The following is a 15,413-nucleotide window of genomic DNA, read 5'->3' on the forward strand; positions in this document are numbered from 1 at the left end:
ACAGACCCCAGACAGTTTGGATTGGCAGCCAAACCTGCTCCACTCTAGTGTTGGACACAGGACACCCACGACTACTACCCCAAACGTGAATAGAACTCTGTTGAGAAGTTAAGATGACACTATCTTCAACGGCCGGATTTACAAACAACAATGAGACTTAATATTTAGAGAAAATCAACAATCTTACAGGGTAGTGCTCAGAGAACAACCTATTGTGCAATGTCAGAAAAACCAAGGAGGTGATTGTTGATTTTAGAAAAAAAGGAGGCAAAGATGCACACCCCTGTCTACATCAATGGAGCTGTGATGGAGCAAGTTAACAGCTATAAGTTTCTTGGAATCAGCATCACAAACAACCTGACGTGGATCTCATACATCTCCATCCAAGAGAAGAAAGCTCATAAACATCTGTATTACTTAAGGAAACTTAAGAAGGCAAAATTCCTGTGCCAAGTTCTTGTACATTTTTACAGAGGAGCAATAGAAAGCATCCTGACTGGAAACATTACAAACTGGCATGAGATGTGCACGAGCCAGGACAGGAGTGCTGTACAGCGGATGATTACAACTGCCCAGAACATCATTGGTACCCATCTATTGAGCATCAGTGATATTGGTGACAAGAGGAGCCTGCGAAGAGCTAAAAGGATAATAAAACACAATACCCACCCCAGCCACAGCCTCACTGGCAAGAGTTCTGAGTAGAATCCCTGCTCCACTGCAGTGAAATAAGCCAGTTGAGGTGGTTCAGGTGTCTGATTAGGATGCCTCCCTCTCCCTGTTAAGGTACTCGTGGCATAGTGAAATGGCTATTCTACTCCTCCACCCCAACTCACCTCAAGAATGTCGATGAGGACATTCTCCTCTGGCTGCTTGGTGCTGCGAACATTTTCCAGGACAATGGAGTAGTAGATGCCCTGGGGGTCAGACTGGTACAGGTTATATGTGTCTGACTGGTACCACTCCTGGAGAGCGAGGAAGACCTGGTTCTCATCTGTACTCACTATCTGAACATCCTGGGGGCAGAGATGGGGGGGTTGGAGAGAGAAGTGGAGGTCAAAAAGGGAGAGTCAGTATTTTATGAATCTATACACTTTTTCTTTTTCATATTTCTGTGCATGTACATTTACCATGAGAGCAACAAAATACCAGAGTAGAATTATTTTGTATGTGTACACACTGTCACCATGCACTGGTGAGGCACACCCTGTGCTGAGAAACCTGTGGAAATAATCTGCCAAAAACCTTTTCAATCCTCAGTATTACCTTCACCAAAGTTTCATAAGAGGTTTCAAGTGTTGTTTTTGCAACACACAAAAAAAAAAAAACGGGGGCGGCCATGGCTCACTGGGTAGAGAGGGTCATCCGGCAACCACAAGGTCGACGGTTAGATCCTTGGCTGCTATGTGTCCTATGCCGAAGTGTCCCTGAGCAAGATGCTGCTCCCTGGGTGCTTCTCAGCAGCCCACTGCTCTCAATAAGCTAGGGATGGGTTAAATGCAGAGGACAAATTTCGTATATGTGTATATGTATATGACAATAAACTTAAAAAGAGAAATTGTGACTAAAACCGGATTGAGTCGGACTTTCTTTTCCCTCTGTGTAGTTTGGGCCTACAAGAAAAGGCTCTCCCAAGATGGCAAGATGGCTGGTTGCAGGTAGAAAGAAAATGACTGTCTATAGAACTCACAGGAACAGGTGCGTGAACTATTTGATCAACTGAAAGCTTTTTTATAAAGAACTGCTGCAACAGCAAGAAAGCTACTTTAAAGTTTGTGTACCTTCATAGACACTACTGCCACAAGAATGGATGCCATTTTGAAATAGCTGCAGTAATTAAAAGTCAGCCTCCATTTTACAGAAAAGTAGGGGGATTGTGGCGGTTCACGGTTTACCGTGTGGGTTTAGGAGTGGATAAGAGACTCAGGCACAGACTTAAACACAGGACACAAGGTGAGGTGAAAAACAAGGCTCTTTACTGGGCACTTAGACAGAAACCAAAATCTACTCCAACCGGGAGCAAGGAAAATCCAGACTGAAAATAAAAAGCTAAGTCACAAAAAAGGGCTTTGACACAAAAAGGCAGTCACAAACCCTGGAACGCAGAGGGTCAACATGAGAGATGACCACAGGAGCGCAAAGAGTCCACAGGGAGGAAAAAGTCAAAAGATAATCCGGCAACTGGAACAGGGCAAGCAGGGGAGTATAAGTATGTGAGGGGTGATGAGCGGATTGCCGGCAGGTAAGTGGAAATGAGTGGGGTTTGCAGAGGAAAAAACCAGGGGCAGGTGATTTGGCACAGGTGGAGAGAATGAGCATGATCAGGAGAGAGAGACACACACACACACAAACACCACACTCACACAAAACCCAACCGTGACAGGGATAGCTTGAAAGCTACCAATGCCATCCTTTTCATCAAACTGTAAATTAAATTAAAGCTGCAAGCAGCATTGATCGGGCCCTCGCAACTTCACGCATGTCGAGGGTACTGGCAGGACTCTGGTTGACGTGGCCATGCATTTCTGTGACCATCATACACTAAGTGCATGAGTTAAACGGCATTTCCTGCCGAGACCAGCGGCGTAGCCAGGTCATTTTTGCCAGGTCTTAAGTCTTGAATGATTTGAGTGTAGCTCCGAATACAATCATAAATGTAAGCCTGAAAAGATCCACAAAAAACTGAAAGTGTGTGAATGCACTTTAGTGTTTGTATCATAACGGACTGTCAAAGTAAATGCAGGTCTCAAAACCAACTGTATGTGCAGCTAGCTCTGACAATCACTGCTAAGAGACTCAAAGCGGGAAGAGTCGAGGAGAAATGGCAGAATGTATAGTTCCATTTGGAAAAAAAACAACATCTTTTGGTCGAGAAAAAAGTTTGAGCCCATGTTGTGTAATCTATAACATGAATTTGGTTGGGTGCAGGTTGATTTCCCAGATAGCAGTCGACTCCAGGGTGGATCCGCCCTCAGGTCGACAGATCCGCCATACCGTCGCACTTGGTTCGACCATGCGTGCCGGATACACCCCGCCTACGGATCGCGCACCGTCAAACAGTGGATTCGCTGTGGACACCGGACGGATCCGCACATCGAACGCACCTATTTTCCCCTGTTCAAATACTGCAGGCAGGTAACAGGCAGCCTACCATTAGGACCCACGCAATAGGGGGGTAATAAAAGGGGGTGGGACGCTCACCTGGGCCTTTCCTCCCGAACGCAGACAACCCTGAGCGAGCAGCTGATCAACCTCGAGGCCAGCTTGTTTGGTGACTGATTTGGTAAGCTCTCTTTCTTTCCTTTTTCAAAATATGTTTAAAAGCATGATTTTAAGAGTGAAATTATAGAAACATGATGTATTGTTTTTAGGTCACAGCATTAAATTGAAGGTGTGTGAGATAACGGTTAAAAATGTGTTATCTGCTAGAGGGGACGGTGGCCAGTCTAGAAAGGTAGATAATCACGTTTACATTGTTTTATCAAATGTTTGTGTAAAGGTTCCTTTTTGTATAATGTATTGTTTCTTTTTAGTGTTAAACAAAGTTAGTTTAAAAGAACATACTATATCTAATTTAAATCAAATGACAGCCATTTTCTGTTTCTCGTGTGTGTGCGTGTGGTGGGGGGGGGGGGGCTGTGCTGAAGGGGGATGGTAAAGTTGCATCCAGATCGTTTTGTGTTTGAGTCACCTTAGCATGCTGTGCGTAGGTACATTTGATTTAGTCATAACTTGCCTACATATTCTGTGACAAATTCCTCTCTTTACGCCTAACTCTACACTGACGTCCCTGATGGTGCAGTTTTGCCCCATGTTTGTTTCTTCTGCTGTTTGGTTGTTTTGATTTATGCATTGATATTAAAGACAAGTATTTTAAGACATGCATTGTCAATTAAATGTATATTTTCTGTATAGCAGTCTCTATTTCCAGTCTATTGTGGGTTTATTTGCCGATTTACACGTTTGCAATGTCATCCTCAGAGCTTTAACCTCGCTGAAAGGAGGTAACAGAAGTGTCGACACTGTCGATCCGTTATATCTACAGACGGACCTCCCGCCGCATTTTAAATCCCTGAAGAAAAGAAAATTTAATACAGTTGTTTGAAGGAAATGTTTTCACAGCAACTTAAAGACACATTTGAGAGGGAGAGGGAACCTGTTTAACTTCCTAACACTAGTAGTTTTAATGATATGATTCCGCTTAGAGCTATAATGACAAGATTTGTTTTAATAAATTAAAATACAATCTTATAGTTTATAGAAGAGTGTTTTTATGAAGAGAACTTGACATGCTATGTAAGCACAAAGACAGAGTAAGAACCAAAAGATAAAATTAAGAACAAATATTTGCTTAAAGAAAAGACCCATTACAAACAATGGTTGTAATCTATTTTTTTGTTTCTGTTTAGATAAAATGAATAGAAAGACTGGGCCTGTCTCCAGCTCCACCTTAAGACGGAGGACCCCTCAAGATGTTGAAAAAATACTTCAACAAATTTAGGATGACTGCACAAATTTGACTGACTTTCAACTGACACCAGAGAGGGGACATGTAGATGTCAGTGGAGAGTTTTTTGAAAGTCTAAATTGCACAGACGATACAACTTGTCCAGACACTCCAACTGGGGCAGTCTTTAGTGAGGAGGAAGGTGGCTTGGAAGTAGATGGACATAATTGATGGTTTTGTGGTTGGGGGCTGTGATGGGCAGAGTCAGACATCTGATTCAGAACATTCTGATGATGAACTTGAAACAGTTTCCTTCTCTGAAAGCATTTCCAACTGGGCCATACACTTTGGCATTTCTTTGGTTGCTTTGACAGCACTATTGGGCATACTTCGTATTTTCCATCCTGATCTTCCAAGGGATGCCAGGACCCTTCTTAGAACTAAGACAAAATACTTAATTCTGGAAAGGACTGGGGGACAGTACCTCAATCTTTGTATTCTGCTTTTGCTGAGAAATATACTGTCCAAGTACATGCATACACTGGCAGACAGTTTCACTTTGAAGTTGCAAATAAACATAGATGGACTTCCTTTATTCAAAAGCTCTATCTGCAACAGTGGCCCATCCTTGGTCTGCTATTGAATGTTCCCATGAAAGAACCAGTTGTGATAGGTTTATTCTGTGGACCAAAGAAACCCAGCTCAGCAAAAGACTTCCTTGAAGATTTTGTTACAGAGTTACAACTAGCTTGAAAAAGGTTTTGATATAGCGGGTAAGACATTGAAACTCCAACTGGACACAGTCATTTCTGACACACCAGCCAGGTAATTTATTAAGAACACAAAGAACCACAATGGCTACCATGGTTGTGACAAATGTATGCAGCCTGGGAAATACATTAACAGACGCATGACATATCCATGTACAGACTTTGCTCTCAGGACAGACGAATCATTTGAAAACATGGTTGATGAGATTCATCATCATGAGGGGCCACATCCATTTCTTGGCAGCAGTGTTGGCATGGTTTCTCAATTCCCTTTGGATTACATGCATTTGGTTTGTTTAGGTGTTGTTAGACAATTGCTACACATCTGGCTCAGGGGTCCTCTGAATTTCCGAGCGCCTGCAAAAATTGGAGAAATAATGTCGGCAAAACTGATAGAAATGTGTCCCTATATTCCTGTGGAGTTTGCCCGAAAGCCTAGATCGCTGAGAGAATTAGATCGGTGGAAGGCCACGGAATTAAGGCAGTTTCTACTGTACACACGATGTCACAGCTCTGTCACTTCTGTCTAGCTTTTTCCACCTTTCACTCACCTAATCAGTTCATTCAGTGCACCTGCCAGTCACACTCACCTCATCAGCTCATCACTCACCTGCTCACTCTGCCTCTTCACTATTTAAACCCCTGCCTCACACACACTCACTGCCAGATCGTTCTCCGCATTCATGCTAAACTTTCCCGCATTCACCCATGGACTGATTCTCTGTTGCCGACCCTGCCTGTTCCGGAGTACCTCGCCTTGCCTCTGCCCTGCGAACTTACTCAGCCTTTCTGTCCTTGACCACGAGAACCCTGTCGCTGATTCTTCCGGAGAATATTCTGCCTGTCGTGTGTTGAAAATAAAGAACTTAAATCATACCAGTCCCGGTGTTGTCGTACTGCTCCTGGGTCCTAACTACACCCGTTACACACGACTTGTAATGCTAGGAACCTTTCTGGACAGAAATATGTACAGCAATTTCATGCTACTCTTCTCTGGTATTGCCATTTTAGTAAGTCCTAGACTATCTAGTAACGCACAGTATGCTCACACCTTACTTAGATATTTTGTCAGTGACTTTGGTGAGCTATATGGCAAAGATTAAATTGTTTATAATGTCCATGGTTTGGTCCATCTGGCAGATGAAGTACGACATGGTTGCCTTGACTAATTTTCTGCATTTCCATATGAAAGTTACCTGCACAAGCTGAAAAAGCTTGTCAGAAAACCAGACTTTCCCCTTGCACAAATTATCCTTCGATTGTCAGAGAAGAGAATTACGACACTCCTTTAAATGGTACCTGTTTTAAAAAGCAAAAACGTTAGCACCTTCCATCTGGCAGGAGGCTGAGGACCATCAGGACAAAGACCTTACGCCATCAGAACAGTTTCTTCCCGTCTTCAGTTGGACTCATTAACAAAGCCCGGGACCCCCACTGACTCTGACACTTACATCCCCAAGACAATTTCTTCTTAAACACCCTTGCACTCCTTTCCCTATTAATATACACATGCCACTCGTATACTTGTTTTAATATACTCTTGTTTGTTTACAAACCATATTTTTATATTTTATTGTAAATTTCAAAATGTTTCTAAATCATGTCTTGTATTTTGCACTGTGTTGATTGTTTGTTATGCACCATCCACTTAGTCAAATTCCTTGTATGAGCAACATACTTTGGCAAATAAACGGTTGTGATTCTGATCCCTCCTCTCTTGCCATCGTTAGTTCCTTCTTTGTTTCTGACTCTACTGAGAGGACATGCTGCAGCAATGTTTCACTTCAACTGTTTGGCATCCTTTAAAGATCTAAGTCCAAGTATTTCTGTATGTACAGTGAGTACGGAAAGTATTCAGACCCCTTTAAATTTTTCACTGTTTCATTGCAGCCATTTGCTAAAATCAAAAAAGTTCATTTTATTTCTCATTAATGTACACTCAGCACCCCATCTCGACAGAAAAAAACAAATGTAGAAATTTTTGCAAATTTATTAAAAAAGAAAAACTGAAATATCACATGGTCATAAGTATTCAGACCCTTTGCTCAGTATTGAGTAGAAGCACCCTTTTGAGCTAGTACAGCCATGAGTCTTCTTGGGAATGATGCAACAACCTTTTCACACCTGGATTTGGGGATCCTCTGCCATTCTTCCTTGCAGATCCTCTCCAGTTCCGTCAGGTTGGATGGTGAACGTTGGTGGACAGCCATTTTCAGGTCTCTCCAGAGATGCTCAATTGGGTTTAGGTCAGGGCTCTGGCTGGGCCAGACAAGAATGGTCACAGAGTTGTTCCAAAGCCACTCCTTTGTTATTTTAGCTGTGTGCTTAGGGTCATTGTCTTGTTGGAAGGTGAACATTCGGCCCAGTCTGAGGTCCAGAGCACTCTGGAAGAGGTTTTCTTCCAGGATATCTCTGTACTTGGCCGCATTCATCTTTCCGTCAATTGCAACCAGTCGTCCTGTCCCTGCAGCTGAAAAACACCCCCATAGCATGATGCTGCCACCACCATGTTTCACTGTTGGGATTGTATTGGGCAGGTGATGAGCAGTGCCTGGTTTTCTCCACACATACCGCTTAGAATTAATGCCAAAAAGTTCAATCTTGGTCTCATCAGACCAGAGAATCGTATTTCTCATAGTCTGGGAGTCCTTCATGTGTTTTTTGGCAAACTCTATGTGGGCTTTCATATGTCTTGCACTGAGGAGAGGCTTCCGTCGGGCCACTCTGCCATAAAGCCCCGACTGGTGGAGGGCTGCAGTGATAGTTGACTTTGTGGAACTTTCTCCCATCTCCCTACTGCATCTCTGGAGCTCAGCCACAGTGATCTTTGGGTTCTTCTTTACCTCTCTCACCAAGGCTCTTCTTCCACGACTGCTCAGTTTGGCTGGACGGCCAGGTCTAGGAAGAGTTCTGGTCGTCCCAAACTTCTTCCATTTAAGGATTATGGAGGCCACTGTGCTCTTAGGAACCTTGAGTGTTGCAGAAATTCTTTTGTAACCTTGGCCAGATCTGTGCCTTGCCACAATTCTGTCTCTGAGCTCCTTGGGCAGTTCCTTCGACCTCATGATTCTCATTTGCTCTGACATGCACTGTGAGCTGTAAGGTCTTATATAGACAGGTGTGTGCCTTTCCTAATCAAGTCCAATCAGTTTAATTAAACACAGCTGGACTCCAATGAAGGAGTAGAACCATCTCAAGTAGGATCAGAAGAAATGGACAGCATGTGAGTTAAATATGAGTGTCACAGCAAAGGGTCTGAATACTTATGACCATGTGATATTTCAGTTTTTCTTTTTTAATAAATTTGCAAAAATTTCTACATTTGTTTTTTTCTGTCAAGATGGGGTGCTGAGTGTACATTAACGAGAAATAAAATGAACTTTTTTGATTTTAGCAAATGGCTGCAATGAAACAGAGTGAAAAATTTAAAGGGGTCTGAATACTTTCCGTACCCACTGTAGCATGTAAAGATGTACTACGAACTATTCTTTGTGTATTTTCTTTTTTACTCTACCATTTGTTTTGTAATAATAGATGCTAATCGTGATTAGCATTTCTCCAGTGACATCAATGTTAAAATTACTTGGATGCTAACTATTCAAGCATGTTTCATGATAATGGCTACATGTTTTTTCTTGCATGATGGCTATATGCCAAATAATTTTTTTAACAGTTTTACAAAAAGAAAGGGAGATTCTCAGTAAAGGCCTAAAGTCTACTGTGGATTCCTGGGTCTTTATTTCATGGATCTACTGTTAGCTATCTGCTAAGCTTTCCTGTACAAAACAAGAGCAGAATACCCCAGGTTTAGTTTGAAGTGACATCAGCAGTGAAAGAAGTATCATTTTTGTGTGCTTTACCTTTGGCAAGGCATACTTGGGAAATCTCATCTGGACGAACTCATTGCGCCGATAGGACACGTAGTGCTTGGTAGGATTTCCTGTGGTGACCTGAAAAAAAACGCAACAAATTTGCACACTTAAAATCCACATTTTTGACTGAGACTGTATTATCTCCATTTGTATCTATTATTATACATTTTGCTTTTATTATTATTACTATATTATAACCTTTACACACAATCACACTTTCATTGCAAAGAGGTAAAAAGAAGACGGTGGAAAAGAAGAGGAGGTAAAAACAGATTTATATATTGAAGGTAAAATGAAAGCTGCAAGCAGCATTGTTCGGGCCCTGGCACCTTCACGCACGTCGAGGGTACTGGCAGGACTCTGGTTGACGAGGCCGTGCATTTCTGTGACCATCAGACACTGCATTCAGGAGATAGATGTATTTACTGCGTTGACCAGCAGCTTAGCAAGATCATTTTGCCAAGTCTTAAGCCCTGAATGTTTTGAGTGTATCTCAGAATACAATCATAAATGTAAGCCTGTAAAGATCAACAAAAGACTGAATATAACTGTTATGAATTGCATACTAATGAGTGTTAATGTAGGAACAATGCTTTATAAATGATGAATTAAGTGTTTACTCATACTTAACTAATGCTTCATAGTGTGTAGTTATTATAAAGTGTTACTGGAATAGTTAATCCACAATAACTAAACTATAACTACAACTATGATATATACAGACAGAATAATTGTAGTATTGCACAGAGTATTTATATTGCACTTTTGTGTTGTGTAGTCTACTGGGAGTACAGCTGGTTATGCAGCCTGACAGCGGCAGGAAGGAGGGACCTGCGGTACCTCTCCTTCACACACCGGGGGCTGAAGGAGCTGCCAGGGCGTCCCGCATGGGGTGGGAGGTGTTGTTCATCAGGAATGATGGGCTTATTTAGGCTTAGTACAACAGGTGTGGTCCGCATATGCTGTTTCTATACTGTGCATGCTCAATGTCATTTACATTTATAGAATGTAAAGCATTTCCTTCTATTAAAATTAAAATGTTTTGAAAATCAATTTCTAGACTTGTTACCCAGACCTTGAATCTAGATTCAAGAAAGAAAACCTGAACAGAAAAAAGTGATACTAAAATTTTGGAAATCTGAAAACAGAATGAGAAACCATTTTTGTTTCACTAAAATATTTCTATAATACACCACTCTACCCTTCACCTCCCCTGTTGTAATGATGTTTACCTTTACAAATATGTAGTTGTCCTGCACCAGCAGTGAGTTGTGGTCGATTTTGCCAAGAAACTGAGCAGTCACCATTTTGTCCGAACAGTTCTGGATGAGACAGGTAACATACAGGTAACCTGCAGTGGCACACAGAAACGGACAAAAAAGAACAGTTCCTGTTGATTAAATGTACAAAATATTAATAAATAAAAATTGTTGGCCACATATATTTGTGCAGGTTCACATACAGTGTGGCGATACATTCATTGTTGTCAAATATAGCTATATTACAATATACTGAACATTACTGATTAAACAGAAACTGAAGACTCTGACCATGTAAGCTATGTTATGTGGAAACAGTGATAGATGAAGGAAGAATGAGATACTTTGAAGAATTTCTCGTGCATCCCGGGGGAGCCTGGGGACATGGCTGGCCGAGAGGTCTCTGGAAACAACGGACAGGTACTGGTTGGCCAGAAGGGCTGCAGCTGTGGTGGTTGCAGAGGCAAAAACCCAGGTTTGGGAGGAGTTTGGGGAGACCATATAGAAGGACTTTCAGTGGGCCTCAAGGAAGTTCAGGCAAACCGTGAGACGACTTAGAAAGGGAATGCGAACTGAGGACCCAGACTGGGCATATTGTCGAACGGTGGAAAAAGAACTTTGAGGAACTGCTGAAACCAACCAACACGTCCTCCATGGAGGAGGTAGTTTATTTGTTTATTTATTTATTTGTCAGGGACAATGCACACCAATCAACAGTTGAACTGTAAGTGAGCCAGAGTTAGCCAGAGAGGCTAATTTCCATCTGCTGTCCCCAGCCAGATGTTTCAAGGCAGCCTAAAATAACAAAATCTCAAATTGAAACGGAATTAAAATTCATAGAGAAACGGACAGCAACGTATAGACAAAACCAATACACAGCAAAATAAAAGTGTACGACATTAAAGCAGAGCAGACATAACAGGCTTCAGCATGCATCACGCAGAACAGACCCACCTACAGGACAAGCACATATATAACACTGAAGCACATAACATACACATCAAAAAAATAGAAAATAGCAACACTGAACAAGACAAATGCACATATAGGAGAAACAAGCAGGCAGGACAGACAGCACATCAATGCTTGCACACCTGATTGGCAACAAACCATTCCTTGAAGTTATGCTTGAATGTTTTGTGTGGTGGCAGAGCATTCCACAAGTGAGCTGCCTTCACAGAGAATGTAGATTTTCTAAACAAGCTTGAACTATGTGGAATGACACAATCACCTCTTGAAGCACATCTAGTGAGTCTGCTGTGTTTGAAGATCTAGTGTTTGAAGACTCGGGGTAGACTCATCCATATGCCTGGCAGAGATTGTTGAGGTCATCAAAAAGGCACCAGGAATGGATGAGATTCGCCCTGAGATGCTGAAGGCTCTGGACATTATTGGGCTGACACATCTCTTCAGTGTCGCGTGGAGGTCGAGAACAGTGCCTGTGGAGTGGCAGACTCGGGTGGTGGTTCCCATAATTACAAAAGGGGACCGGAGAATGTGCTCCAATTATCGGGGTATCACACTGCTCAGCCTCCCCATGAAAGTTTATTCCAGGGTGCTGGAAAGGAGGCTCCGACCCTAATGTCAGATACAGGAGGAGCAATGAACACTGAACACTATGTTGCTCTATGTTCCTCTTTTCAGATTCAGTTATCTTTAATCACTCCCAATTTCTTCAGTCATTGTTATGTCATTGTCATTGATGAAAAACAAAACTCCCTGCAGATTTTTCATATTGACATGACTCAAACTAAAGGGACCTTAAATGGCAGTAGCAAATGTTATGGGAAGCCATTATGAGAATTCTATGTTTAAAAGCACTCCTAGTGCTGGTTATTATGTGTCACAATATATTTATTTGTAGAAGTTTTAAGTAAAGTCACTGAATGTATTGTGCACTGTGAAAGAAACCAGACGTCTCACTCATAGGTAATGAGTGTAGTCGGAGCAAGGTAGAGACAGCTGATGTGAACTGCATTACAGCTGGACTGCGGAACACCCAGCTGTTGTGTAGAACATATTAGGTCTCTCTTCCATGGGATATATATATATATATTTTGTTATTCATAGTGTGATTCAATTTGTAACTGCATTTGCTTTTGTTAGATATTAAATACTTTTTGATTTTAACTTGAACCAGCTGATTCGGCCTTGTTTTGCTGACGGACGAAGGAGCAGAGGGGGGGGCTACTTTTCCTTGATGAGAAATTTTGAACAACAATTTGGCGACCCACGACATGATTTCTCTACGATGGCTCTGAAACAGCTAGAGGAGACGGGAATCGACTGACACTTCCGTGGGTGCCCAAAATAATAAGGAATGCAGAGCCTTTTCAATAAAATTCTGCATAGGTAGAAATAGTAAACTTAGGCGGAAGTGTGGGTGATCATCATCTCTGAAAGCTGAATCTGAGTCCCAGAAGTATCCGTCAAAAACATTTTTTATTATTTCAGTCCGATGGACAGATTCACAGACTAGCTTTGCCTAGAGTCACACTGCATACCAGGGGGGGGGGGGGGCTGGACTATGTTGATGTACTGATGGAATTATTGCTGTGGAACAATCTACAACAGGTAAACATCAACAGATGAACATGAAGACATCTTAACATCAAAAATTTGACATCAGAGAAACACTGTCAGGAGAGCAGGGTCGTCCTTCAATCAAAGGATCGGCGGTTTGATGGTGGTCGCATGTCGATGTGTCCTTGGGCAAGACACTTAACCCCAAAATTGCTCCCGTAGCTGTTCCTACGGTGTGTGTGTGTGTATGTTAGTTAGTCCTGATGGTGGGCATGTTAGCCCCTACCATCAGCGTATGAATGGGTGTGAATGGGTGAATGATGACAAGTAGTGTGAAAGCACTTTGGGTTGTCGGAAAGACTAGAAAAGCGCTATACAAGTACAGTCCATTTACTGTCCATCACTGTCAAACAGTGGCGGGCCATGGCATTTTATACCTGGGCCTTCACTGCTGTCATGCAGCTGAAACACCTTATTATGTCCGATCTGATTGGTTGAACACTATGACAATCAACAATATTGTCCCCATTCACTTAAAGTGCAAAGGGATTCACTTGTGAGTCTGCAGGCCTTGGGCCTCTCTTCTTACTTCGAGACACAGAGGTGAAATCTGATTGGATAAAAGCTCTACTTAAAACAAGCTGCAGTGGAAGCAGAGCAACTGAGGAAGAGAGTAGCTGTGCAATGAGAAAATAATATAATGGGAACAATATTTGTATAAATTATAATACATGTAGTATATTTATGAAAAATTATTAAATTATAAAATAGCTATAACTTTGTGATTCTGTCTAGGCCAGCAGAGAAGGCCTTGCTGGCCCTGACGGCCCACTACTGCTGTCAAAACTCACTTTATTTGAGAACCAAGCATCTTGAGGTAAACAGAGTCCACCTCCTATTGTCCTGTGCTTACTTCAGGTCCATCCATCAAGTGCAGCTTCATCCGGGATGGCACGATGGGGCCAAGTCTCTGTAAAGATGTGGCTACAACAGTCACCGACCTCCCATTGATAGGTTAGCCTGCATTTTCCTGTGACTGGATATTAGCCAGGAGCAGATTGGTTGGTGAAATAGCCTTAGGTCCTAGCCGGGTGAGCTTAGCGTTCATCTCGGCTCTCGTCTCTTGCAACTCCGCTTTCAGTGGTGTTTGGTCTGGCAGGTCTGGCTGGGTGGTCGGACGTGTTTGGTGATAGTCTCAAGAATCCCCAAGAATGATTTCAATCCCCACGTTTCTTTCCATCTATTAGTCACTGCCATCTGTAAAATGTCTTTGGCGGCTGAGCAGGAAGCTAACCCCAATGAAGATTCAGGGGAGATGCTGGAATATTTTGACAAAAATAGGGAGTTATTAAGCTAGCTGCAGCTGCAAACAACTTGGGTTTGTTGGGCAATTCGCTGGCATCCCCCCATCTAATCTCTTTGCCAACCATGTTATCGCAGGTCTCACCTCCTTGTCGATCTATCCTGTGATAGCTCTTTGAAACCGAATTTTGCAATGAACCATCCACTAGTCTTTATTATGTATACATTCCTGATAAAATAAGATTGGGGGTGGGCCTCAAGTCTCCAAAGTTTGGAATTTAAAAGTTTCATAATGAAACGAAAATATTTTTACACTTATCAACAAGTGGGTTCTGCGCAGCCTTTCCAGGAGATTCAACTCAATAGGTCAGGGACGGCTGCTTGGTGTGGCAGTATCTCCCTGTAAGACCTCTCCTGCGCTGGCTGGCCCTCGCGGGGCGCATTTCCTCCATTTTGGTGCACCGCGACCAGGTCTCAGTCGGCATGGAAAGGCTTCTTAACGGGACCTTACCATTTCCCGGTGTCGTGGACTTAGTACTCTCTGCAGCCTCTCCCCCTGCAGAGAGGGACGGGGCCTGTTCCTCTTGGCGCAGACTGTCCTGTGCTTCAGGGGTCTGCGGCAATGTCGGCTACCCACCCCACTCATCTTGAAACACGGACCCCATCTCGTTTACCATGCTTTGTGTGTGTGTGACTTTTTTGCCGTGTCATCACTATTCATATCTATAAAACCAATATATTTTTGATTAAATTGTTTATTTGAGCACACCATTTCTAGCCACTTAATTCTGCTCTGAAAGTGCACCAGATTGATGTATTTTAATTTAAAAAGTACAAAATATTCTACCAAGGGAGCTTGCCCTCAAGGTCCACCTAAAAAAACAAATGGCAAGGCAAAATTTGTTTGTTTTCGTAGGGGCTACTTTCTCTTTTGCATTGCCTTGTTGACTTCTCATTGTTGTGGTATTTGTGACTTTGTGTGACAAACTTTCCACACTTTTGCTTTGCCTTTGTGATTAAATACACAAATCAAGGCTTTCTATTAAAATGACTACATTTCAGTCTGAAATCTAACTGTGCTTGTGGCCCCTGACAGTGGCCCCTGACAGTATCATGAATTACCATACAAAATGTACATGAGCAGATGCAACATCACTGTACCTCCACTTGTGTCTTGCATTTCCATGTGCACCAAATCAGGGTCCACATCTACATCAGATACTGACCTGGAAAACGGATG

General features: G+C 42.4%; 1 protein-coding gene across 5 annotated transcripts in view; it reads right to left on the reverse strand.

The window, feature by feature from the left end:
- sorcs2 (sortilin-related VPS10 domain containing receptor 2) overlaps positions 1-15,413 on the reverse strand; it is a 294,082-nt gene that overhangs the window by 50,004 nt on the left and 228,665 nt on the right. For all 5 annotated transcript variants that reach the window (XM_031874312.1, XM_031874311.1, XM_031874310.1 and 2 more), the window contains 4 exons: positions 15,335-15,399; positions 10,322-10,440; positions 9,078-9,167; positions 837-1,016 (listed from right to left, as the gene is read on the reverse strand). In XM_031874312.1, the coding sequence (XP_031730172.1) occupies positions 837-1,016; positions 9,078-9,167; positions 10,322-10,440; positions 15,335-15,399 (454 nt within the window). The remainder of the gene's footprint in view (positions 1-836; positions 1,017-9,077; positions 9,168-10,321; positions 10,441-15,334; positions 15,400-15,413) is intronic.

The sequence above is a fragment of the Anarrhichthys ocellatus genome, unplaced genomic scaffold, assembly GCF_004355925.1.
Source record: "Anarrhichthys ocellatus isolate YVR2014 unplaced genomic scaffold, GSC_Weel_1.0 scaffold79, whole genome shotgun sequence".
Classification (NCBI taxonomy): domain Eukaryota; kingdom Metazoa; phylum Chordata; class Actinopteri; order Perciformes; family Anarhichadidae; genus Anarrhichthys; species Anarrhichthys ocellatus.